A 25873-nucleotide genomic window follows, 5' to 3' on the forward strand; every position below is an offset into this window, starting at 1 on the left:
TGAAGTGCTTGTGTTTAGAAGCGACTGGAAACTGCCACTGTGCCTTGTCCCCACACAGAAATTCAGTGGAATGAGCTCCTTGTGTTCTTGTTAATTCCTGGCATGCCCACCACAGTTGCCAACTTTTATGTGGTAAATAAGCACCCTGACTTTCACAATAAGCCAAAAATCAAGCTTATCCCATTTCAAAACAAGGCCAAAACAAGCCAATCCCTAAGAACCCCAACACTCTAGGTGACTAGATCCCCCCAGCATGCACTCTAGGACTGTGGTGGGCCCGTTGTGCACCCCGACTCTCTCCCCACCCTTGCCCCTGCTTGCTGGGAGCCAATCAAAAAAAAAAAAAAAGCAACAAGCCAAACAAGCAACAAGTTACAAGCCAAAAACTAGTCAACAAGCAACTCACTAGCCAATTAAGCCAAAACAAGCCCAATTTCTGCATTTTTTCCCCACGGGTTTGGCTTTAACTTGCCCTTGTAATATATCAACAGTGCTATATTTGTTCTGCCTCATTATATCTTTTGTACAGTACATCTTAAACTTCTATCTCCTCTCACAATACTGAGAGGAAAATTGTGGCCCTTTAGGAAATTGACAAGGAGGGACTGGGGGGAAGACAGAGAGGATCATGAGCGGTGACGGAAAATCCAGGCATAATGTCATCTATCACTAGTAGTCATTAAAATATATAGCAATTATGATAAGAATGAATGCAGTATAACACGTCTTTAAGTTTTCATCCTGTTTATATAATTTTGTTGCCTTGTTAAAGTCATTTCTGCTGATCCCTTCCATCTGCTTCTCTTTTCATTCACATCATTCACAATCTGTGCATAGTGCACATCAGTTCCCCTCTGTTTCATCTGTATCAGCTGCAGTTGTTCTTTGCACATACTGAAATAACTTGATTTCTCTGCTTGTCCTCTCATTAGAGCTCTTTTAGTTTTAGTTCTGTCTTGGTAATGTGCATCAGTGGCATTGAGAATGTGGTGCATACAGGGGCATCCCTGAGATTTACAGGGCTCTGAATGAAGATCAAGATGTATGGGCCTGGTGCAGACTTCTGCAAGCAGCATCGTATATTTGTGTGTTAGGGAAGGTTTGGTAGCTAGGGAGGCTTTAGGATGACTTTGTCATCTATGAGGAGGATTGAGAATGTCATTCATCAGTGGGGGCATCATGAGGGTTTTGGTGGGGTGGGCTGGTGCACTGATTTCCTAGCCCATGAAATACAACAGGCAGGCAGCCTTCAGTTAGAGATTTTGCCCTTCTTCTCAGGAACACCTTTATGAGAACTTATGAAGAGTCTAAACAGTAAGAAATACCCAAACAGCAACTATAACCAGCAGTTTCCACATACAGACCTGTGAGCAAGGCTCCAGCTCACACTCAGATGTTTCACCCTTGCTGTCTCCTAGGCAGCCATTTATACTTCCCCTGCTTCCTCTAACAGTTCAGGTGTAATTGGTTGCAGCATTAACTCTTTAGGGTCTGGGCAAGGGAGTGCTGTTGTACCCTGTCACAAATGGCTTGGTCCACTAGTCATTGCCATGGTGGTGCGGGTTGGGTTGCCAAGTAGATCTTTCAGGAGTGAGGCATGGGGTGAATGACAGGTTAAGTCTGTGAGGTGCTCAATGTGTTCTGCACTGCAATACTGACAGAACAGATCCTCTGAAAGTATGGGGTCCTGTGTAGCCACACACAAAGGAAAACTCCTGACGTACACAGGACTACCCTTTCACTCCAGAACAGGTTTGAAGTGTCTTGGTTAGGAAGTGTGTGAAAGATTTCACTGTGACTTTGTCTCATTTTGTTTTATGAAGAGATGACTTCAGTCTTTGGGAATGCCAACATGTCCCCTTTCTTGAGCACAATCTTCATTTATAATTATGTCAACGTTTGATTTTAAAGCAAAACTTTGTGTTTCAGTGGCACATTAAAAATATCTGGTTTAAAGTTGATTGATAAAATACATTTAAAAGGGATGCTATTATTACTTACATTTCACATACAGGTTCCTTCTGTTTACTTATGCACAATGTTTTCCAGTAAAATTTGCGACAGTAAAACTCTGATATAGTGTATGATCTTTGTTTATTTTCTTCCCTTAGATTGAATTAAATATTAATACTTGGAAAGTGTTACATTTCTTACATCCTTTCATGGTATTTAGTTGCATTGTCAATTAAATGACTCAAATATGAATAGGTGAAACTAGAACTGAGTAGCAAATTATTATGCAACTTGCTGCTTCCATCTTTGACATATGGCAGACAGTGACACATTTGCTGTGTAATTTGTTTCTGAAAATAGGAGAATTCTTTTTATATTTCTGTGTCTTGGGCTTGAGCCTTTAAGAGAATTGTGCATTCGAAATGCCTCATAATCATCATATAATCTTAGAAAACAAAGCACTGGTTTGTTAGAACTGGCAACACAAATTTGAACTCTATCTTGTATATCTGAAAACAAACTCATATCTTTCTGCTTATAGTACAATGAGAATTTATACACACTCAAGCTGCTATAACAAAAAAAGGAAAAAAACATTTGTTGTGAAATTATTTTTAAAGAAATATCTACATTTATATAATTGTTTTAGCTACCTCAAGACTACTGTTGCTTTATACCTTTCCACACAGTACATGTGCAAGATAAATGGTTTAGTCTCATTATGTAAGTTTTTCCTACGTTTAACAGAACTTTCTATGCAATGAACAAGCTAAAAGAAATTGTTCGAGTATATTGGCCATTGGATAATATTAGATATTTAATGTACCTAACAAGTCTTTTTTATTATTACTCCAGATGTGGGAATAATACATATGTCTTGTACTTCGAATGTTAAGGTAATGGTCTTTAAAGTCCTGCCTGAACTCTGGAAATAAAGACCTTTAAAGGTCACAATGTAAAAAGTAAAGAGCTAAATTCTGATGTGAGTGCTACTCCATTTAAGTAATTTAACTCCACTGACACCAACTCTAAATAAGGTCCAGTTTTTGCAAAAAAATAGAGTATAATCTGTCAAAATTTATGCTAGCAAACTGGAGTGGCAATTAGTTTACAGCGGCATTCCTCTGGGAGCAGACAGGATAGAACTGTTGGGGTTTTATTTCTGCTTTGAAACAGCAGGTAGAATCCTAAATAGAAGCTGATAGTTAGTACAGAAGTTTGAACTGAAGACACCCTGTGACATCAGACAGAAAAAGTGAAGCCACAAATAAGCATTAAGGCTTCTTTAAAACCAGCAGTGAACAATGCAAGATAAGTAACATGAACAGGGAAAAGTGAGTTCAGAAGTGAAGAAGTCAAAGCAGAAAAGACAGGTGAACCATGAGATTTAGAAAATGCTCTAGTCTGAAAGGTGACAATGGAACACAATGAAAAAGGTCAAAAAATAAAACCTTTAAAATCTTTCATGAAACCTGGAAATGTCTGCTCTGAAAGCCCTGGAAGACTTGTGTGGGAAAGATACCACACAAGCCCCAGTTATGAACATTTTTCAGACAAATATATTGATTAATAAATATTGTTTTATTCAAAACCATTGTCTTGAAACAAAATATTCATGCTGGCCAATATGTTCTAATACTGAAATGTGTCTCATTGGAAAGCCCTGTTCCTGCAATTCAAATAAGGAGAAAAAGTAAACAGTATGTTATCTCAAGTGTTTTCCTGAAAATAAATTGTTGGAGTTGAGCAATTCAGCACCTGATAATAATACTGCTCTACCATCTTTCATGCAAGGCTCTTGAAGAGCTTTTTATTAATAAAAATGCATCCTAACAATACTCCCACGAGACACAGAAGTGAATAAAATGTCACCATGTTAGCACTACAGCTCATTGAACTATCAGTTGTAAGTAGAGACTCTAATTTAGATTACTTTTTCTGTGTGAATCATTTACAAACTGATCCTTGTTGCTCATCATGTGTTTGTTATCCACAAACATTTTGGCTGAAAAGTTTTCAACCAGGCGGTTGTTCTCAAACTCTTCACTTTGATTATTCTTTGTGAGGTGTGATTGGTTACCTAAGTCACATGGTATTGTTTCTGCTCTATGACTGGATGAAAAATTTCTCAGACAAGAAGATAACATTTATTGATTAGTGAATAATGAATACAAGATATACTGCACATGTGGATTCCCTTGTATATATGTAAGGTCCAGTATTTAAATTAAGACCAGCCGTTCCTCAAATATTTATGTGAACAAAAATCCATATGTGAAGAGCAAATAATAAGGGGTATTGTAAGCCAAACCACAGTGCAGAACTCAGCCATGCATATATCCTATTCTAAGCACATGGAGAAATTAAGATAATCTTCCTTGCCCATTACTCTGACCACATCAACCCATCTTTGCATCTCTCCAATTTCTTACAGAAACATCTATATACCTCTCCTAAAATGGTTCATAAGGCCACTCTCTTGACTCCTACAAGTCTCTCCTCAAGACCTGCCTCTATTGTGATTCTGATGCAAATAAATGAGTGCTTGAATTTGCAACCTTAATGTCTTTTAATGTAGCTCTGTGTGTGTGTGTGTGTGTATAATTTCCTAGGTGTTTAAAAAAGCAAACTTAAAAAAACAACAACCAGAAATTTGATCATGTAGAATCATATTGACATCCACATGGGTCATCAGCAGGGTCAGAATCTTTAGATCCACAGCACAGACCTCTGTCACTTGAGCTAACATTTTAGCTGAGAGCAGTAGTAGATTGTCATCCTTTACCTGAACTAGCACTGGAAAGAGGATAAGACAGACACTTTGCCAGTGGATTTCACAGATGTTTGCTAACAGTAGAGGACTGAGACTCAGGATTCTTGGATTCCATTCCAGGCTCCATTCCAGAGTAGTGTGCTCTGATGGACACAGGCTTTCTCCCACTGTTTCCCCCAAATTTCTGACCCCTTTCTCCCCTGTTTCCCTCCAACCTATCCTTGTCCCAGCCCTGTCTTCCCTCTTTCTCCACCATGAACTGTTCGTCTCGGTTTCCCCAACTCTCCCAGATTCCTCATCCCAGTCCCATTTTCATAAGCTACCTCCTTATCTTTCTTCAAATGTGTCCTTTTCTGTGATGCCTACAAAACACTTGATAACAGTTAGGTCTCTTATGTTTGGAGGCCACTGCCTATCCTCCTACCAACATTGTCCTACTGTTTCCTTGTACACACCCTTCTGTCTGTCCGTATACATTTGTTGTCTCTTGTATTATACTTAGTTTGTAAGTTCTTGGTAGGCTGGGACTATCTTTTTGCTCTTGTCCATGCCATTGTTCTTAGACATTAAGGTAATATAAATAATAAATTACAATGTTGCCCCTTGGCCCAAGTGGTTAGCCAATATTCAGGGTGTTGCTGGGTTGTTCACATTAGGGAGACAAATTGATGACCAGGTCAGGTATTTCTTTGTAAATAAACAGGATTTACAAAGAATGTACGGATTCCTGTTTCCCTGAATGCAGTAGGAACAAACAACAGGAGGCAGATTTCCCAAAATAAATTCTCTCTTTTGGCTTCTTCTCAGAGCCATGCTACCAATGCTTTATCTTGGCTTTCTGCTTTTGTACACACAGGTCCACCAATCAATGCCCCACCCCATGTGTTTGCAGTCAGTCGAAGGGAAAATCCGTCTTATTGGCCTTGAATTAGTTCTTGTTCAGCCAGTGAAATCCAGCTCTTGTTCATGAGGTCCAGTGCATTGGGCAATGCTTTTAATATTTCAGCTATCTTACTCATAAAGGAGCTTAATTGCTTTTTCCATGTAGCCTGACCGATAGGTAGCTAGCATACTCATCAGTTTCAATGAGGTCTGTGATGGCCCATAGATCAGACTTGTTTGCTGGCAGTCACTAACGCCCTCCAACATAACAATGATACTAATTTTCCTTAACCAGTCAGTCCCAGTCTCCTCCATTACCCATGCACCCGTCTCCCAGTTGCAGACTCCCCCTCCAAGTTCATTGGTTTAATCGATTGCCTCCATCACCTTGCCCTTTTCCCCGCAAGTCCAGCTCTCTGTTTTCAGATCTGACTATATCTTTCTCCACAATGCCTGGGTACCAGGAGAGCAGGGGGATTGAGACCATAGGAAAGCCAGTCACTGACGCTCAGTTCCTATGCCCAGCTCCACAGTGGCCTAGGTAAATTTTAGGTAAATGTTGTTAAATTCTGTACTGACTTTTTATTGTCAATCACTGTACACATGTATTTTATATTTTATGGAGGGGGAAGTCTGGGGTGGTGATGGGTAGTGGGTGATTGTTGTAATAAGCTACACATTTTAAATGGGGGACTCATTCATATATCCATTTGAAAGAAGTTTTAACTCAACCCATAACTAGGTTGAGCCCAGCTCCTAACACCAATGAAAGTGTTTTGTAGCTCCTTTTGTAAAAGTGTATTTTGGGATGTACCTTTCTTTTTTATAATTTTCTTTCCACCTATCCCATTAATGATAAGAATTTAGCTCCCCTGTATATGTCAGCTTTGTTTTCTTCCTTTATTTAACCTCATTGACACTCATCACAACCAAACTGAATGTCTAAATGGTGTTTTCCCATTGAAGGGGATCATGAGGGTCATTCAATGAATCAGCCAGCAAATCTTACTGTATGAGTAACACAGGTGTTTTTCCCTTTATTATTATATGTATTACCATAGTGTCTAGAAGCCCCAGTCATGGACCAGGACCACATTGTGCTCTGTGCTGTACAAACACAGAACATAGAACAGTCCTTGCCCTAAAAAATGTACAGTATAAGTATAGGACAGAATACAGGTGGATACAGTCACACAACAGAAGGATACAGGCAGACAGGGGAGTACAAAGAAACAGTGAGACATTGGTCAGCATGATTGGCAGGGGTCTCAGAACACCAGCAGCCTAACTGTTGTCAAGTTTTTTGTAGGCATCACAGCAAAGGAGAGTGAAAGGGGGAAACCATATTCTTATCCTGTATAACAAGGTTGATCAATGAGGAGCAATTCATTTATATATGAACTTGACTATGAGGGTCTTATTGTCCCACCCTCATAAAATTGTGTATGCAAGTATATTTTATAAAGGATATTCCCAGCTTCTCCCTGGGGAAGCATTCACTCCTAGCTCTGCAGGTTCCCAAAATATTGGACCTTAAAACTGTAATTTTTAAGAATCAGAAAGCTATAGTATGATTTTGCTTTTTCTGTAATAGATCCTTCCTAGTCCTGTACAATCAGACTCATGACAAAGATGCGGGGGGTGGGGTGGGGGAGAGAAACACGCCACAGTCCTAATAACATTTTTAAAACTCTCAGACATCTGTAAGATACAAAATGTGTGACATATACAGAAAACACAGTGTGGTGTGATGTGGTACAGGAGGTTGGCTGATATCCATTTGTGAAAACCTGCACAATTCATTGATTTCAAGGCTAGAATGGATCACTGTGATCATCTGATCTGACCTCCTGTGTGGCTCTATACCACAAGCCATAGAAAGTCCCCCAAATAATTCCTAAAATATATGATGATATATTTTAGAAAAACGTCCAATCTTGATTTAATCACTTGCTTGTGGATGTGCTAATTGTGACTAATATAGCCATCTCAAACTCATGCTGACTACAACCTCTGCTGTTCAGCTTCACCATCCATTGGGGAATGTCACAGACACATACAGGTACAATCTGGATGGATGGACTGCTGCGTCCCCTCAAATCTCCAACCTGGGATGCCTTTTAAACTGTTTTGCTCTTCGAGCGACCACTCCTGGTCCTGCTCACAGACAGCCTCTTACATGTAAAATTACAGCTGAATTACATGAATGTTCTGGTCAGTCACTCATGAATTAAATACATGATGACACCAGAAACTTCCCAGTCCCAGAAATGTGCATCTTATACTGCCCAACTCATACTGCTCAGCTCCTGGAAAATACCAGCTCATAGTGTCATTTCATCAGTGGAAAATGATGTGCACAAACCTTGCTATCTCAAGTGGAGGTTCCCAGACACTTCAATCCTAATGCACCGGTTCAGATAAAACAATAAAACAAGTGTATTAACTGCAGAAAGATAGATTTTAAGTGAATACAAATAATGAGAGATAAAAGATTTGTTACAAAGAAAATAAAAAATAAAACAAACTAATGAATCCATTTAGCTTGCTAAGTTAAATGGATTCAAGGCAGAGGTTTTTCTCACCATATGCTTTGAACAGTCTTTACTGGCTGGAAGCCTCCAGGCCAGGACCCCTCCCCCCCTTCAGTGTTTCTTCAGGAACCCCCAGTTGTTTTCCATTGCTAATATATAAAATTTTTCCTTACATTCTTCTTCCTGATAAAGAATGGCTGCTTAACTAGGAGATAGTCCACTTGACTTTGACACCTCGCTGAGGTGTTGATTTGTTTTTTGTTTCCTGGGTAACTGGTTTGGGCCTGCTTTTCTAAGCTTGAACTGGTTTTCAACGTTATATAGTGAAATCTTATAACTTTGCATACAATATTGGCACACAGTTTACTAGGAAACAGTGTTCAGCAGATTATGAGTTTTCAAATGATACCTCAGAAGGCATACATTGTACAAAATTTATCATAGTTTTCTAAAAAGGATGAGCATAGGAGTACAGTGTCACAAAGTCTGTTTTAGAATATATATAGTTGGTGAGTGTATTTTCCTGCTTCCTCCCTCTACAGAGTACTGTTAAAATTGCAGCTGCAAGATGCTTCCAAGGACCTTTTGAAAGATATAAGATTATTCAAAGCATGCCCTGTAAGATATAAAGGATAAGGTATTACATTATTAGTATGGGGAGTGAGTATGCTAATAATGCCTGTGGCAAGCCTCCTAGTATGACAAGTGTGAACTAGGTTTTTCCAAAGGCTGAGGAGACTTAGCTTACCTGAGTATTTGTAAAGACAAAAAAATCTGACTTTTCGCCAACCCTAACTTCTTATTGCTTACTAAACATTACATAATGCAAGAAATTAAGGCATTATAGTAATTAAACATTACTGTCTCAATATTTTTGTCTGGGGGCCATGAATATTGATGGTGGTGGAGTGGCTGATATATATGTCTTCTAGTTAATTGCTACATTTGTTACATTGGTATTGCTACTCTTATTAAGGCTTGAGAGGCATGTAACCACTAACAACCCCCTGAAATAGATTTTTTTTATCATAATTGTTTGCTGGTGGAACTGAGAAGAGGAAACAAATGAAAATTCAAATTTCAGTAGTAAGCTTAATATTTCAATCCTATTATGTGTGAACATTTTTCACAATTAATCTCTCTGCACTACAGATCAGTTGCAATAAAAAAAGCATTATCACTGTCACTCATGTTTCACCCCTCACCTCTAACGTCTTTCAGTCTGCATATCTATAGGTGTGTTGAACTGGAGGGAAAAACATTTGAAGTGAATGCCATGAAGTGACATAATAATTGGTGGTCTGGACTTTATTTAGGCCCCCATAAAAGTTTGGCTAATTAAGCCTCGGTGTTTATAAAAGAGTCAAGTCATTGGGATAAGAAGGTGATTTGGGTGGTGAACAACAGTCAGTCACTCTATTGTTAAAAGACAAGATGGAGAAAAGATGACAGGAAGAAGTGGAATTGACAGTACATAGGATACGATTGTACCTGTACATTTTATTGAGCTCGTTTAATCTGTGATTGTGAAATGCAAATCTGGACATAGGAAAACCCCCTGTTCTGACAGAAATAATGCATAGATTCTGTATTCACTACTGTATGAAATTAAAAGTGCATTCTTGTCTACAACTGTCAGTCAATAGCAAGTAAGCACATATTGCTCTTCATTGGCACAATATCACCATTAATGGACTAAATTCCTCTGGCCTTACTCATGCAAATAGTCTCATTGACTGCCATAGGACTACTTGCATGAGTAAGATTGGTGTGATTTGTCTCTAGGTGTTAAACCTTATGTCAGACATCACCTAACTCTGATTTATCTCATTCTTTTCAGTCAGTGAGATGCTGCACCAGCTAAAATACAGTACCAAAAACAATATTGTTACATCCTACATGTGAAAATTCATCCTTCACTTTTAGAATTAAAAGGAGTGCATGCATAAACCATTTCTTAACTACCAATAATGCTGATTATGAAGATAACTATAGCTTAGCAAATTATATCAAATTTTGTACAGGAAAACATTGCAATTGTGCTGACATCCTGCATATCAAGCTTCAGGCCAATGTAAATTAAAATAGTAGCAGCATAAAACTCTATAAAAATGGATATATGAAAAAGGATATGGTTAAAGATTCCTACTTGGAGCAGTGTTTCCAAATGCTAATAAAATAGTACTACACGTGCTGAGTTCCACAGTTACAATTGCGAATACCTTTGTGTCAAATCTTTCTTGACTTTCATGAGTAGTCCAGGGCCCTGATCCATAAGCAACTATCCATGAGGGCAAGTTTGAGGCCCAGTTGAGCAAAATGGGGCTATTTAAATGAGTAAGGAAAGAAGTGTGGGCAATTTATTTTTGTACATTTCATAAACATTGAACACAAAATAGAAGCTAAAGTCTTCATTAAAATGTGTAGATAGATATAGATAGAGAGAGAAAAAAAACAGGATCAATTTACTTTGATGGTGGAAAATAAACCACCTGTGTAATGTTTAATTCTGGATTTTTTTAACTGTATATTAGTTACATTAATGTAGGAGGGCAGGATTTGCTCACATATAAGATTTATTTTCCCAATACAGCAGTCTAATTTTCTTCAGTTTAGTTTTATATTTCTTTTTAATAGTACTGTCCTGCAGTGGCTATGAGGAGAGAGAGAGAGAGAAATGTATAAAGATATGAATTAGTGAATGTGGCCACTGGCTTTTAATATTAACACTCCCGATTTGGAACTCCACACCTGATTTGGAACTATTTGAATATCTATATGCAAATAAAACTTAGAACACGAGGCAGCCTTGTGGAGCAAGCTGGTAGGAAGAAATAATGGGCCTGATTCTCCCCAGCCTGGCATGTAGCGTAGCCATTTACATTCATGCAAATTGGGTTAAAACAGTATCTCGACAGAAGAGTAACATTGTATGCTCATTTCATATTTTCCTTTTGTAGGTATAAATGACCATACAGGGTGCAGGGCAGTGGAGAATCATGTCCAGTATCTTGATTGAATATTGTATTATCAAAATGTAACTAATTGCCAACTTCATCACCAAACAGTTTTGTTGTACCTTGTCATGGATTCACCTGAACCAGTGGAGTGTCTCACAAAGCTAGCTTCCTTTCATTTTACAGCAGGCAAGCTGGTACCCAACTTGAGATGGCGATCTGGGCTTGAAGTTCCGCAATATGAACAAAACGGTACTTTGCTGACTGTCAAAAGGGGCAGTTAGTGTTAGGCCCTGATGAGGCAGGGCTTTTGGGTTAAGATAGGGAAGATCCTTCCTCCCTTCTCCCAGATTCCCCAGAACTGCCCCCTGGAGGAAGGCAGACAGCCCTTTTTACCTTGTGTGCTGGGTCTGATTGGCTTTTGCCCACTCCTGGTCCTTCAAGCCACTGGAGGACCAATTCTTAACAGTTCAGCTAGCAACTGATCCTGGATGATATTTTAAGGGATCTCTTAGAGCTCTAAACCCACTGTTCTTTCCCCCCTGCCCTGTTTTGAGTGGGGTGCGCTGAGGTGACAGGGCCTCCAGCAGGGGGCACTAAATGCCTGGTACACCCTGTCACACACCCTTTTCCTCCACCCTAGTTTTGCTCTTTTCCTATTGAAAGACCTTCAGGACAGAGATCAGGCCTAATTCTCTTCTCATTTGCACCAATTTTACACCTTAACAACTTCATGGCCTTTAGTGTCATTATTCATGATTTACACTGACGTGAAGAGAGTCAGGCCCATGTACTTGAAGTGAATAATCTTCTCTGACATTATACAACTGATGCATTTGTAAGTGAACATTTAGACGTGCCCTTCATTCTGTTCATTCAGTGCCTACCAATCAAAAGACCAAAACAAAATAAGAATTCATAGTTGAAGCTCTGAATAAATTGGAAGATTTTAGCCTTTTTTCTTTAAATGTTTTATTTTCTTCTGCACAGGTGTGGATCTGAACTCACTGCGCCAGATGAAGATTCAGAGACCTATGACAATGTTCGCAGATGTCAAACAACTTATATTGGCTGGAGGGAGCGTGAATCAGAAGAATGATAAAGGAATTACACTGGTAAGTACATGTTGATTCAGATCCCAATCCTGTGAACATGCATTTGCTTCACTTGTCTCACGTGAGTAGTCTCAATGAAGTACATAAATATTTGCAAGTTGGGATCTAAGGCTTTTGGCTTCAGTGGGGCTCTGTGCAGGTACAAGGGTCTGCCTATACAGAGGCAGTTGCAGGATGGGGGATGGTGGCCCCACTTGTGCATCTGTGCAGAGCCCCATTGAAATCAGTGTGTCTGCATGCTACATAAAGTAGGATCCAGTTATTGGTTTGTACCATATTTGGAATTTTAAAGTAGGTTAGTATTGCATCTATTTCATAATGATGTGTTTCTTACTCATAGTTTTGAAAACTTCATCTACATTGCACATATGCATCTATATGAGCCCTTGGACATTTAAGTGATGGGAATTTAAAAAAATCGGAGGCAGAAAAATATGGTATGGCACAGATTTTCAAGCCATGATTATATGACCTCCTGAAAAAACACAGGCCCTAGAGTTTTACCCAGTGATTAACTTCTGGTTGACCTATAATTTCTGGCTGAGCTAAAGCATATCATTCACAAAGATATCCAGTCTTGATTTAAAGACTTCAAGTGATGAATAATACACCACATTGCTAGGTAAATTATTTGAATGAATAATAACTGTCACTGACCAAAATTCGTGCCTTATACTATCATTATTTTTCACAATTGCTGCCATTTCAACTGTTCAGTTTCATTGTATCAAAATAAGATCAAATTATTGCTTCCAAATATTAAAAACAATAGCACAGCTATGATAGAGTATATCTCCATGTAAGATCTCTGGTATCATTATATACCAGGAGGGAAGATCAGGGAGTTTGTTCTCAGCATCCAAATATGGAATTTCCTGACTTTATATTCTTAGATATTTGTTGTAAATAATCTAAAATCAGAAAACCAGGGTCTCTGAAATGTCTGCTGAATTCCATGGTTTTAAAATATCACTGTTGTCTTTAAAATATCATAAATTAAAACATTAATTGAACATGAGTAGCAGCAGGTGTTTACCTTCATGGCTGGGATTATCAAGGAGCTCAGTTAGAGTAGTATGTAGTTGGACACAGCTGAAATCCTTTACTTCAAATGTTGGTCCCTATGTGTATTCTGCACATGGGTACGCATGTGCGCCATGCACATGAGTTTGGAAGTTCTTCAAAGCAGTGCCTGTTGACCTACATGTGCAGTAGCTTCCCTTGTGTTCCAACTAAGGTTATAATAGGGGGTGTAGGTCAATGCCTCTCTAATTCCTTCCTATTGGCTCATGACCTGAGCCAGAATTATGTTCTCCTACAGTAACAACCTGTAAAATAAACTAATTGTAAATAGCTTTTATCTGGTTTGTAAATCATAGTTATTATAGTGTATAGTCTGTATAGGATAGTTCCCCCTTCCACCCCATTCGGACTATACCCAGAGTCCCAGGATTCAGGAATTGCATCGCCTTCCCTCATTCCTTCTCCATCAGTGATGTCAATGGTGCCTGTACTGCTAGGTAATTCATACATCTCTGCAAAGTGCAGCATTTGTAGATTTTCCAACCCAGAACTAGAGAGGCCCAAGAGCTTTGACTTAAGTTCCTGATGGAGGAAGCTAGGAGGCCCTGCTCTGACCCAGGCCCAGGAGATTCCCTTCCCCTCCCCACTGTACATTGACTCAGCCAACTAGCAGCACCCCTCCAAGCACGAGCCTTGGAGTGGAGCTTCTGCCACTGAAGCCTGAAGACTCCTTGCACAGGGCTCCCCATGAGAGAAGAGGGCACTCTCATGCATGCAAAGACAGATCCCTGCAGAGGACTGTCCATAAAAATTGCATTTCCTCCCCGAGCTGGTCCAGGTCAGTCGAGATGTCATGTATGGATCCCATGGAACTGGCACCAAAGACCCTCAGGCTCAAGGGCAAGGCACAAAAGAAGAGGGATTTGGCAGTGTCAGCGAGAGCAAAATGTAATGATAGGTGCTTGCTGGTCCCATCTTCCAGTGCGGGTCAGGTAGCACCAATCAGTAATGCCTCATTTAGCCAAAGTACAACTGACTATGATGGATGAGCTGGGTCCTTCTGGTGCTCCCATGGGAACTCCTCAGACTCTGGGCCGCATTGAGACTTTTGTAACACCAGAGGATATATTTCTCCCCATCTGCTGTCCCCACTCCTTTTGGGCTCTTCACTTCTGAGAGATGTCTTTACCCCTCAGCAGAAACCATTCTCAATGTCCCAGGAGCAGCTTTCTTCATTGGGCAGAGCACCCCGGTACTGATGGTATCACCTTTACTGATTGAACCATCCTCATAAGTGGAGGAATTGGAGGAGACAGTATCTCCAGAAAAACCCAGGAGCCCTGATAGATAGCCGAGAGGCTATGCTTACCATCCCTCTGGATATGAACCCTCCATACAGAGGTGGTACAGATTCCCTTGCAGGCTGCCAAGACTGATGGATTCTGTCTTCTGGCCCTACCCGGGCCCTTGGCTCCTCCAGGGCAGGTGCATAGACTCCTCTCAGAAGTCGTTTTCCTCTTCCCTCTCATCATCTGGTTCTCTCGGTGTACAAAGAAGAAGAGCCAGAGCTGGTACTGCCCGTTCCATTGGGGGCTTCTTTGTCTTCTCTAGATTATGCAGTTATCTGTAAATCGTCAGCGACAGGGTCCCACTGGAAGAGGTTCAAAACCCCCAACTCCTATTGATTTTACAGCCACAAGGACTGACCAAAATAGCCCTTCCAATTAACAAGACTATCTTGGAACTGTCCAGAACAGTTGGGCACACACTAGCATCATGTGTCCCTACACCAAAGAGGCATTATTTTGTTCCTCCTAAAGGAGATGACTTTCTTTTTTCCCCACCCTGGCCCTAATCCTCTAATGATAAAGGCAGCTACAAAAATTTGGTCACACTACCAGAAATCCACTCCCTCAGAAAAGGGCCCAAAGAGACTGGACCTTCTTGGGAGGAAGGTATTCTCCGCAGGTCTGCAGTTTTGCATATGTAGTTACCAATTTCTATAAGCTAAAAATAATTTTAATACCTACACGTCATGGTTCCTTCACCACTCTGAACTCTCGGGTACAGATGTGGGGACCTGCATGAAAGACCCCCAAAGCTTATTCTTACCAGCTTAGGTTAAAAACTTCCTCAAGGTACAAACTTTGCCTTGTCCTTGAACCTTATGCTGCCACCAACAAGCGTGTTAAACAAAGAACAGGAAAAGAGCCCACTTGGAGACATCTTCCCTTCAAAATATCCCCCCAAGCCCTACACCCGCTTTCCTGGGGAAGGTTTGATAAAAATCCTCACCAATTTGCATAGGTGAACACAGACCCAAAACCTTGGATCTTAAGAACAAGGAAAAAGCAATCAGGTTCTTAAAAGAAGAATTTTAATTAAAGTAAAAGTAAAAGAATCACCTCTGTAAAATCAGGATGGTAAATACCTTACAAGGTAATCAGATTCAAAACATAGAGAATCCCTCTAGGCAAAACCTTAAGTTACCAAAAGACACAAAACCAGGAATATACATTCCATTCAGCACAGCTATTTTATCAGCCATTAAACAAAAGAAAATCTAACGCATTTATAGCTAGATTGCTTACTAACTTTTTACAGGAGTTCTGAAGAGCGTTCCTGATCTGTTCCCAGCAAAAGCATCATACAGACAGAGCCTTTGTTCCCCCTGCTCCTCCAGCTTTGAAAGTAACTTGTCTCCTCATTGGTCATTTTGGTCAGGTGCCAGCAAGGTTATCTTAGCTTCTTAACCCTTTACAGGTGAAAGGGTTTTGCCTCTTGCCAGGAGGGATTTTATAGTTCTGTATACAGAAACATGGTTACCCTTCCCTTTATACTTATGACACCAGCCTTGCAGACTTCAAAGATAAACTCCCCATGAAAAGCTGAGCCCATTTCCAATCTTTTATAGACAAGAGAAGATTGGTGGTGAACGTAGCTCTTTAGGTTTCAGAGTAGCAGCTGTGTTAGTCTGTATCCACAAAAAGAAAAGGAGTACTTGTGGCACCTTAGACTAACAGATTTATTTGAGCATAAGCTTTCGTGAGCTACAGCTCACTTCATCGGATGCATGCAGTGGAAAATACAGTGGGGAGATTTAGTTTAGTTTTACTTTGTGTAATTGTATACAATTAACTTAGGCTTGAATAAAGACTGGGAGTGGATGTGTCATTACATAAAGTAAAACTATTTCCCCATGTTTATTCCTCCCCTCCCCCTGTTCCTCACATGTTCTTGTGAACTGCTGGAAATGGCCCACCTTGATTATCACTACAAAAGGTTCCCCCTGTACCGCCGCTCTCCTGCTGGTAATAGCTCTCCTTACCTGATCACTCCTGTTACAATGTGTATGGTAATGCCCAGTGTTTCATGTTCTCTGTGTATATAAATCTCCCCACTGTATTTTCCACTGCATGCATCCCATGAAGTGAGCTGTAGCTCACAAAACTCATGCTCAAATAAATTTGTTAGTCTCTAAGGTGCCACAAGTACTCCTTTTCTTTTTGTAGCTCTTTAGGACTCCAGATATGTCATCTAGAAGTTTGACCACAGGATTCGTCGTGTGAAGGGACTCCTGATTCCAATTGTCATGCTTTCTTAGAGAAGTCCAAAACACCATTCAAGACCTTCCCTTCAATGTGTCCAATCTCTTTGCTCTCTAAAGGACTCATGACTCACACATGCATCCGATGAAGTGAGCTGTAGCTCATGAAAGCTTATGCTCAAATACATTTGTTAGTCTCTAAGGTGCCACAAGTACTCCTTTTCTTTTTTCATGACCCACACTGCGATCCCTAGGGATTTGCATTCCAGACCCCAGGAGGACACCAGAGACAATCGTTTAGGCCACAGGCACCCCTTCACATGCTCCATATTACCAGCATCTACCCAAACTTCCACATAAATAACAAAGGACTAAGAAGTCCTCTTTTCCAGCTCCCTGGACTGCCACATCTTCTGCCTCCTCAGAGCTGCAGGCCCAGGGCCAATTTTGAGATAAAAGTTGAGACCCATGCACCACCACAGATGCTACCTGCTCCTTCCCCTGTCATCTTGGACGCCATCTTACTCTCTTTGCCCACACCTGGAACAAGATCACCATGGGCAGTTGGTTTCTGGAGATTATGCATCTCGGGTACTCTGTAGAGTTTCTTTCCTACCCTCCTCACAAGCCACCTCACTGATCACCCTCTGGGAACCACTCTCATCAACTAAATCTTCAACAAGAGTAGGAATCCCTCTTTCACTAGGGAGTGATAGAATACATCCTGCCTCAATACCAAAGGAGAGGGTTCTTTAGCCCATAGTTCCTAATCCCCCCCAAAAGACAGAGGGTGGAGACTCATCCTGGACCTTTGGCAATTCAATATATTTATTTGAAAGCTGAAATTTAGGATGATTATGCTAGCATCTATAATCCTCTTCCTGCAGGAAGGAACGTGACTCAGTTCTCAACATGATGGGCACGTATTTTCACATAGATATTCACCCATATTACAGGAAATTCCTCCACTGCATGGTTGGTCAAGAGCACCACCAGTTTTGTGTCTTCCCCTTTGGGCTGGCTATGGCACCCAAGGTATTAATCAAAGTGTTTGCCGTGGTAACTGTTCAAATACGACACACTGGATATATGGTGTTCCCATAGCTGGACAACTGGTTCCTTGTAGGCTGCTTTTTCCAGGAAGTCATGTTAGAAATAAGGTTTCTTTGGCACCTCCTTACCACCTTAAGGGGTTTGTTATATGGGTGATGCTGGACTTAGTGTCCATGAGAGCATTTCTCCCCACAGACAAGTTTTATTGAATGAGCAACTTGATCTCACACATTACAAGCAGACTGCAAACTATGATATGCAGGTGTCTTTCTCTGCTAGGCCACATGGCTACATGACACCATTCATCAGACTCCAAGCTTGAGATGTCTGCAAGCGTGGCTCCACTCAATCTACCAACCAAGCAGAGATCACATTGATTCCAGTGTCACTGTTCCTACCAGAGTTCTCATCTTCCTTGTATGGTGGTCCAACCCACACAAGGTCATGATGGAACTCGCTTCAACCCTCCCATACCGAAGGCCACTATTCTGACAGACACTTCCGTTACAGGGTGGGGAGCTCACCTGGTCACCACACTGCTCAGGATACTTTGACCCCAAAAGAGACCAGATTATACATAAACTTACTAGAACTGAGAGCAGTATGTCTTGCGTGCAAGGGCTTCCTTCCTCTCACTCCATGTGTAGATAATGTCAGACAATATCACCCCAGTGATCTGTATCAACAAACAGGAGTGAGATCTCCTCCTCTCTGCAGGGAAGCAGTCACACTTTGGAATGGAGGTCTCAAACTGCATTATGATACAAGGTGCATACCTCCTGAGTATTCACAACCGCCTGGCAGACAGGCTGAGCAGATGCTTCTCCACAGAACTTGAATGGGAGATATACAACACTGTTCTAGATAACATTTCCTTAATGGGGCACTCCCCTATGTGACCTCCTTGCGTCCCAGACAAACAGGAAGCTCCCCATATATTGCTCCAGGGAAGCCATAGACCGCAATTCCCAAGGTGATGCTTTTCCTCCCATTCCTCTACTACCACAAATTTCTGAAAGATCTGTCATGGCAGAGCCACCGTCATCCTCAGGGGTCCCTACTGGCTCAGACAAGTCTGGTTCACAAGACTCCTGATGATGTCTGCATGCCCACCAATCAGAATCCACCCATTTCAGGGTACCCTAACTCATATGGGTGTTGATCAAGCACCCCAACCCAGACTCACTCCATGTCATGGCCTGGTGTTTGGATGGGTGTCAGACATAGAATGCTGGTGCTCCACCCATTCAAAAAATTTTCAGCCAAAGTCAAAAGGATTCCACTAGATCCTGCTACTGGGCCAAATGGCAGTGCTTCATGGCCTGGGCACAATACCATCAGTATCCGCCTCATACAGTTGGCATCCTGATCATTCTAGACTATCTTCTCTCCTTGAAGAGGCCCTTAGTTCACTGCAAGTACACCTGGCAGCATATTAAAATGCTACAAAATAGCACACCTTCCCCCTTTTGGGGGTATCACAGCTCACTCCACACAAGCACAAGTGGCCTCCATGGCATCCTTATTGGATGTTCCGCTACAGGACATCTGCAGAGTGGCAACTTGAAGTTCTGTCCACACCTTTGCATTACACTACTCTCTCACTCAATCTGCAGCCACAGGTGAGGCCAAAGGAGTGGCCGTACTACAAGAATCTCTGCTACTGACTTCCTCACATCCTCCTGCACTCTGAACACTGCCAGCTGGTCACCCACTTGTGGAATACACGTAGGGACCAACACTCAAAGAAGAAATGGAAGTTACACACTGGAACTGGAGGGTCTTCAAGATGTGTGGTCCTTATCTGTATTCCACTACCCACCCTTCATCCCTTCTGTTCCAGATCCTGTAGGATTGCGGTAAGGAGGGGAACTGGAGAGGTGTCAACCCACACCACCTATTAGACCCCCAGTCAGGAACACAAGAGAAGCTACTGTGCATATGTGGGTCAGACACTACTTTAAAGAACTTCTGGATTTTGGTGCATGGCATGCATGCATATCCATGTGTGGAATACAGATAGGTACCACATATCTTGAAGTATCTCCAGTTACAGTAACTAACCTCCATTTTATTATTAAGAACAAATATGCACTATAAAAAGAAGGTTTACATAATCCATCTTTTAGTTTGTTGCACAAACACTGGAATCTGGCTAGCTCTTGAAACTTGGCAAAAGGGGACTGTGAGTGTTTGACTCACCACGACAGTGCCTCCTGCTGGCTGTCCTGGGAATTAGCTCAGGGTTGCCAATGCATCCTCCTCAGTTGGTGTCTCACCGGTCATCACTCCTGTCTCCGCATCAAGGACCTGCATCGCTCCCCGGACCACGTTGTCCTCTTCTGGACACAGCCCTCTGGCTGTGCCCCACTCTGTTCTTTCCCACCCATTCCGGGGGACTGACAGTCCTCAGTCCAACCACTTGCCTCAGTGGCAATCCCAGTTCTAGCCACTCATCTCAGTGGCAGACTGCAGACCATGCACTGGCCACTTCCCTCAGTGGCCAGTGCAGGTAAGGGTGCATGTGTGGGTGGAGAGTCCGGGCCCGCCCACTACTCCAGGCTCCAACCCAGGGATCCTATAGCTGGCAGCCATGTGCTGCCCCCTCCTCCAACTCCACCATCTCCTTCTCTGGGCCACTTCCTCAGCGCTTCTCCTCTGCTCTTATATCAGGGTCTCAGTTTGGCAGCTGTCATACTGGAGCTTGCTCCTACTCTGCTGACCCTGCCCAGCACTGCTTTGTCTATGGTGCTCCACCTCTCTAATCAGCCAGTCATCCTCCCTCAAACTACAGGGAGTGACTGCCTCTGCTTTGCTCAGCAGCCCCTTCTTATATGGGCCAACCTGATTGGCTCCTCCAACAAACCTTCCCCTAATTGGATGGCACTACAAGCCTTTTCCTTATTGGCTGCCTCCCGTGCAGCATCCCCAGAGTGGCTTTAATTCTTTACATCTCAGTGCCGGGCAGCCGCCCCATCACAGGGATATTTGTGTTTGAATGTCGTTTATTTGGACTTTGATTTCTGAACTGCATTTGTTGTCTGACAGCAAATAAATACAGAGTGGACTATTTTTCTTTTGTTGCAGATTATGTTATGCAAAGCCTTTGTTTTGTGATCTGGGAGATAAAATATCCAAAAGGCACGTTTCAGCGACAGACTGTGTTAGACTGATTTCCTCCCTGTTCATTAATATGGAGTCAGCCAGTCTGTGTCAAAAAATTCTGGTAATGGGCTTCTTGCTATACCTGATAAACCTATCTATACAGAGACACGAGCAAAAATCCCATTGCTGGCTCGCAAAAGGAAGCCTGTTTCATGGTGATATCATCCAGAGTCTCTGTAGCTCATGGCTGAGAAGTAACTGTTTTGAAATGCAAGGGAAAACTAAAAAGCTTTTACAGGATGTGAATTAATAAGATTGCAGCAAGTGTTTTTTTTTTTTTTTTTTTGTCATGCTGTTGTTTCCCGTGCTCTCACTTTTTTTCTGCATATAAGCAACTGAATACATTTTATGTTCATTGAATGGTTTTCATGCCTGGAGTTGTAATGTCAATCATAGTTAGAAGATGGGCACAAATAAATTCCCTATTCCATAACAGTTAGGCGTACCAAAGAGATAAACCTATCACCAGGATGACAGGCTGCATCAAAACCATGGCCAATTTATCAGAGCAGCCTAGAATAATAGCATCCCAGGAGTGATATAACTTTCTTTTAAATATTCAGTCCACACTTCTCAGCAGCAATGTGAAAACTACAAGTCTGGAAAAAGGCACTATGAGTTCTAGGCAAATTGCAGTACACTAGGAAACAATGTGTAGTTCTGCACATTCATTATCCAAATATTTTACTTCCTGATTTGGCACCTCTCTGGCAGCCTGCACTGGTAGGGCTCTCATGGAGTGACTCAAGCCACCTAGATATACATGTGTAGGAATATAGATATGTGTGTGCATGTACGTAGAGAAAAAGTATGTTGGTTGGCAAAATGAAAAATTTTTGTTTAAAATGTTTCAGTCAAAAAGTGTTGGTTTTCCCTAGTGAAGTTTTAAGCCAATTCAGAATGACAGTTTTCATTCCTAACTGACATTTTGACATACAGTATGATTTTGTTTTGTTTTAACCAAAAGGTCAAAACCACATTTTAAGTCAAAACAAAACTTAATTTTTATGTTCATATTTCCCCTAGGGAAATCAAAACTTTTCATTGGAATTGGCATTTTCCCACCATAAAGCCCTCTGTTTTGACAAAACTGTGTGTTTTGATGGGAGACCCTTTCCACCGACAAGCTCTGATATAGTTCTATATCTATGATAGTCTCAATGGAAACTATCTATATAAATTATAGACATAGCTGAAGAAAAAATAAGTGGGAAAGAGAGCATCCAGTCCCAGCCCTGCTAAGTGTTGGCCCCTCTGTGCAGCTACTCTGGGCCCACCCGTCCCTAGCACAGGGTAACTGCAGGAGCCTTTTTGCCAATAGGCAGCCCTTCCAATCCTGAGTGCAGCCCCCTTCCCTACCTGCATCATTTAATGCTGCTTCAGGCAGAAATAACTCAGGAAAAGATATCAGTTGAATATCTATTGCCTCGGTAGAGGACAAGGCCACATACAGTAGTTTCTCCTCTTCTCTCCTTAGTCTACTCCTTAGTTTACTCAGAATCTTTTGGAATCCTGGTTACATGGAGGTCTGGCAGAAGTGATTCCTTGTGGCTGTGGGAAGGACAGCTATTTTGTACTGCTCCGCTCCCACAACTCCAGGATACAGCCCCATGGTTTCTCTGACATTTGCTTATGGAATCAGAGGTGGATGCTTGGACCCATAGAAAATATCAGAGTGAGAACAAATACCACAGATCTGTAATCTGCACCATTTCCTAACCTGAATCGTTTGGGACATTTGAAGTACATCCCTCATGAAAATACATGTTCTTATTCTCCATGCATAAAAACTGAGTTTCCAGGAGGAATCCCTAATGGCAGATTTTCCCTGATACAGTATCTTCCATTGTACTTTTGTCTATTCATCCATTTAGTTTCTAGTATTTTCATTATCCTACAGCCTCTTTCATGTTGGTTAGCTTTTGTGTGTCCGTATATACTTGTCTTGTCTGATTTTATATTGTATTTGTTTTAATTACCGTCCTCCATCTGCAATGAAAATAATGTAGAGATATAAATGCAGAACACACGCAGGAGCCAGGCATTGAAATAAAAAATTGTACAATTTAACTTCTAGTTTCCAAAATTAACCTTTAACAAGTAAGGCTATTTTCTGAGCTTCGTCTTTCCCTTTCTCCCCCATTCTTTAACACTTCATCCCATACTCTCCTTGCTGCTCAAGATGACAGTGGTTTCACTAGCATCTCCATCTCTCAGCTCAGTTATAATTTTTATTCTTTAATATATCTTGGAGCTGGCTGGTCAAGAGTCCCAATTCTAATCTTTTAAACATTGAAACATGCAGGGAGGTGAGACCAGAAAAAGAAAAAAAAATACAGTGGAGTAAAATCATAGAGGCTTTTTCTGTGACTATGATTTCCCCTGCATAACCTCTGCAAAGCCAGTGAGCTTAGTGTTATTGTGTGTTAATAAATTAAATTGGGAGCAGTAAAGCATCATCATCTCCCAACTGAGATTTTAAAACTCTGACAAAAGTAAATTAGGCCATGGACCGAACTCTGTTAGAAGGTATGAATTTGCCTGGGCTCATGGAACCTGTGCTGATGCCTAGGATTGAGGGCAAGGATAGGAAACATGAAGTAAACAGAAAAGAAAGGATGAAAATTATAAATGATAAGAGCAGAGTCTGGCTCAGACTAGATCATTAATGCGACACTTGATGATGATTGGTTGGAATTCTCCTTTGTTCTGATATTTCCTGCTTTAATTTCTAAACACTGAAAACCTCTGATCAAACTGGTTTTCTGCAATGTTTGGAATATTGTTCTCAAATGCTGGTTTTTCATTTCTTATTTTCATAATTTGCCCTTTTTTGAAAGAAGAGTATTTCCTCCCCCTGACAAGTTAAACCTTTGGGAAGTTAAAATGCCTGCTAATCACATATGTCTTGAGAAAGTCTTTAAAATAATACACTGCTTATGTATTATTCACAGCTGCACATAGCCTGTGCAAATGGATACAAGGATGTGGCATCTCTGATACTGGATCATGGTGCTGATGTCAATGTTGTGGATAATCAGTACTGGACCCCTCTGCATTTAGCTGCAAAATATGGACAGGTAAAGTTTGATTTTTCTCCTGCATGTCTTTTCAGTGTATGTTGTAGCCTCCTTTTTCAGTAGTGAGCATTTTAAAATGGGAATATTTTAATGTAGTAAAGAAGAACATAGTTTTGGTTAGATAAATAGAGTATAAAATAAGAAAAATATATAATAATCCAGGCATCACTTGAAAATAAATAGCATAACACTATTAACCTGATACAGGTCATTAAAAAACAACTTGCTGTCCTCAGTAAAAAAAAAAAAAAAATCAGCAAAAATTACATTGAAATTGAAATTATTTTATGGGGGGAAGCCAGAACAAACATTTGTGCTTTATATTTTGTTGCATATATCATACTTTGGTGCCATGGACTAGAGTTTAGTCGAGGCAAAGCTACATAGCAAAGGAGCATCCACGAGAGGACTAGCAACACAATTGATGCATTCCAAGCCTGGCTTCCTCAAAGCCTCCGAAATTGACATTCAGTGAGCCCTCTATTCATTGAAATGTGGAAAGGTGTTCTGGGCTGGATTTAGGACTCATGGGAAGTGTCTTATAGTATAAATCCTCCTGGTCCACTACTGTACACCTACCCCCGTTCGGATTATTCTGCTTCTGCTGGGAGGAATCTTGGCAGCAGCTGTGTCTGGGGTGGGGGTGAGGGTGGGATGGGTGTGGGTGGAAAGCGGGAAGGTGGGGAGGAATGGCCAGACAGAATATGGTTTGAAATGTAGCTGCAAAACCAGATTTCTTTTCTATATTTTATCCCATTTCTAATGCCCAGTTCCAGCACTTTGGGTTGGAGAGAGCCATGCACTTACATACATAATGCAGGAGTTAGACGTGTTTACATTTCTGATTGTTATTTTTATAAAGTTTATTCAAAACTATCAATAAAAATCCATGTGGCCTACTGGGAGTCAGAAACTTCTTAATTCTAATCCTGGTTCTGACATTGACTCATTGTGTGTCTATCAGCAAAGATATTTAGGTCCAAATTTTCAAAAGTATCAACTAGTATTAGAAGCTCAACCTTTGGACACCTAGGTGTCTCTCAGTTCGGGCACTTGAAATTCGTGGACACTTCTGAAACTTGTTTCCTTGGCGACCCAACCTGTAAAATGGAGATAATGCTACTTACATGTCTCATAGTAATATTGTGAGGCTTGATAAAGAAATATGTGTACAAGACACTGAAAATATAAAGCACTATATAAAAGCTAAGAAAAGAAACTATGAGTATTGTATTACTAAAAGTCAATGGAGATAATTCAGTGCATCAAGTATAGTTCAACCTCTATCCAGTCTTTGATAGAAGCAGTAAACTCTTTTTTTCTGTTTCAGTGTTATGGATATGTCAGTTATTTATATGTACTTACACAGCTAAACTTATGAGTGATCTGATGTACATGCTGAGATATGAAAGGAGGACAGTTGTCTCTTTAGGGCATAAAACTGTTTACAATGGGTTCAATTTATTTAAAAAAACATTCTTCTGGTTTCTAGGCTAGGAAAGCTAGACAAGGTAGCCTGAAAGAATATGATGCCTATTTCATTTAAAAAAGCCCTTTCTGTTTCCGTATTCTTCACATTCAGTACTAGATTTTCAGATTGCATTTTAAGCACCTAGCCAGTTCCAAAAAATTATAAAGACAGAAATATTTTTGTAAATGCAATTCAAGTACTTGTCACAAATATATAACAGAGTTGATCTGACAAATTGTGTACCTACATTAATGCCCCCACTTGCTATATAATCTATCTTCAGGTTTCCAGAAACATTCAGAGAGAAGATTTGTTACTCC

At 40.9% G+C, this 25873-nt stretch overlaps 1 protein-coding gene across 5 annotated transcripts in view; it reads left to right on the plus strand.

The window, feature by feature from the left end:
- The window catches only part of MYO16 (myosin XVI), a 610604-nt gene that overhangs the window by 240813 nt on the left and 343918 nt on the right, over window positions 1-25873 (plus strand). For all 5 annotated transcript variants that reach the window (XM_073349543.2, XM_078853554.1, XM_073349529.2 and 2 more), the window contains exons 6-7: window positions 12090-12214; window positions 23957-24082. In XM_073349543.2, coding sequence (XP_073205644.1) covers window positions 12090-12214; window positions 23957-24082 — 251 coding nt within the window. The remainder of the gene's footprint in view (window positions 1-12089; window positions 12215-23956; window positions 24083-25873) is intronic.

The sequence above is a fragment of the Lepidochelys kempii genome, chromosome 1 (genome assembly GCF_965140285.1).
Source record: "Lepidochelys kempii isolate rLepKem1 chromosome 1, rLepKem1.hap1, whole genome shotgun sequence".
NCBI classification, from domain to species: Eukaryota; Metazoa; Chordata; order Testudines; family Cheloniidae; genus Lepidochelys; species Lepidochelys kempii.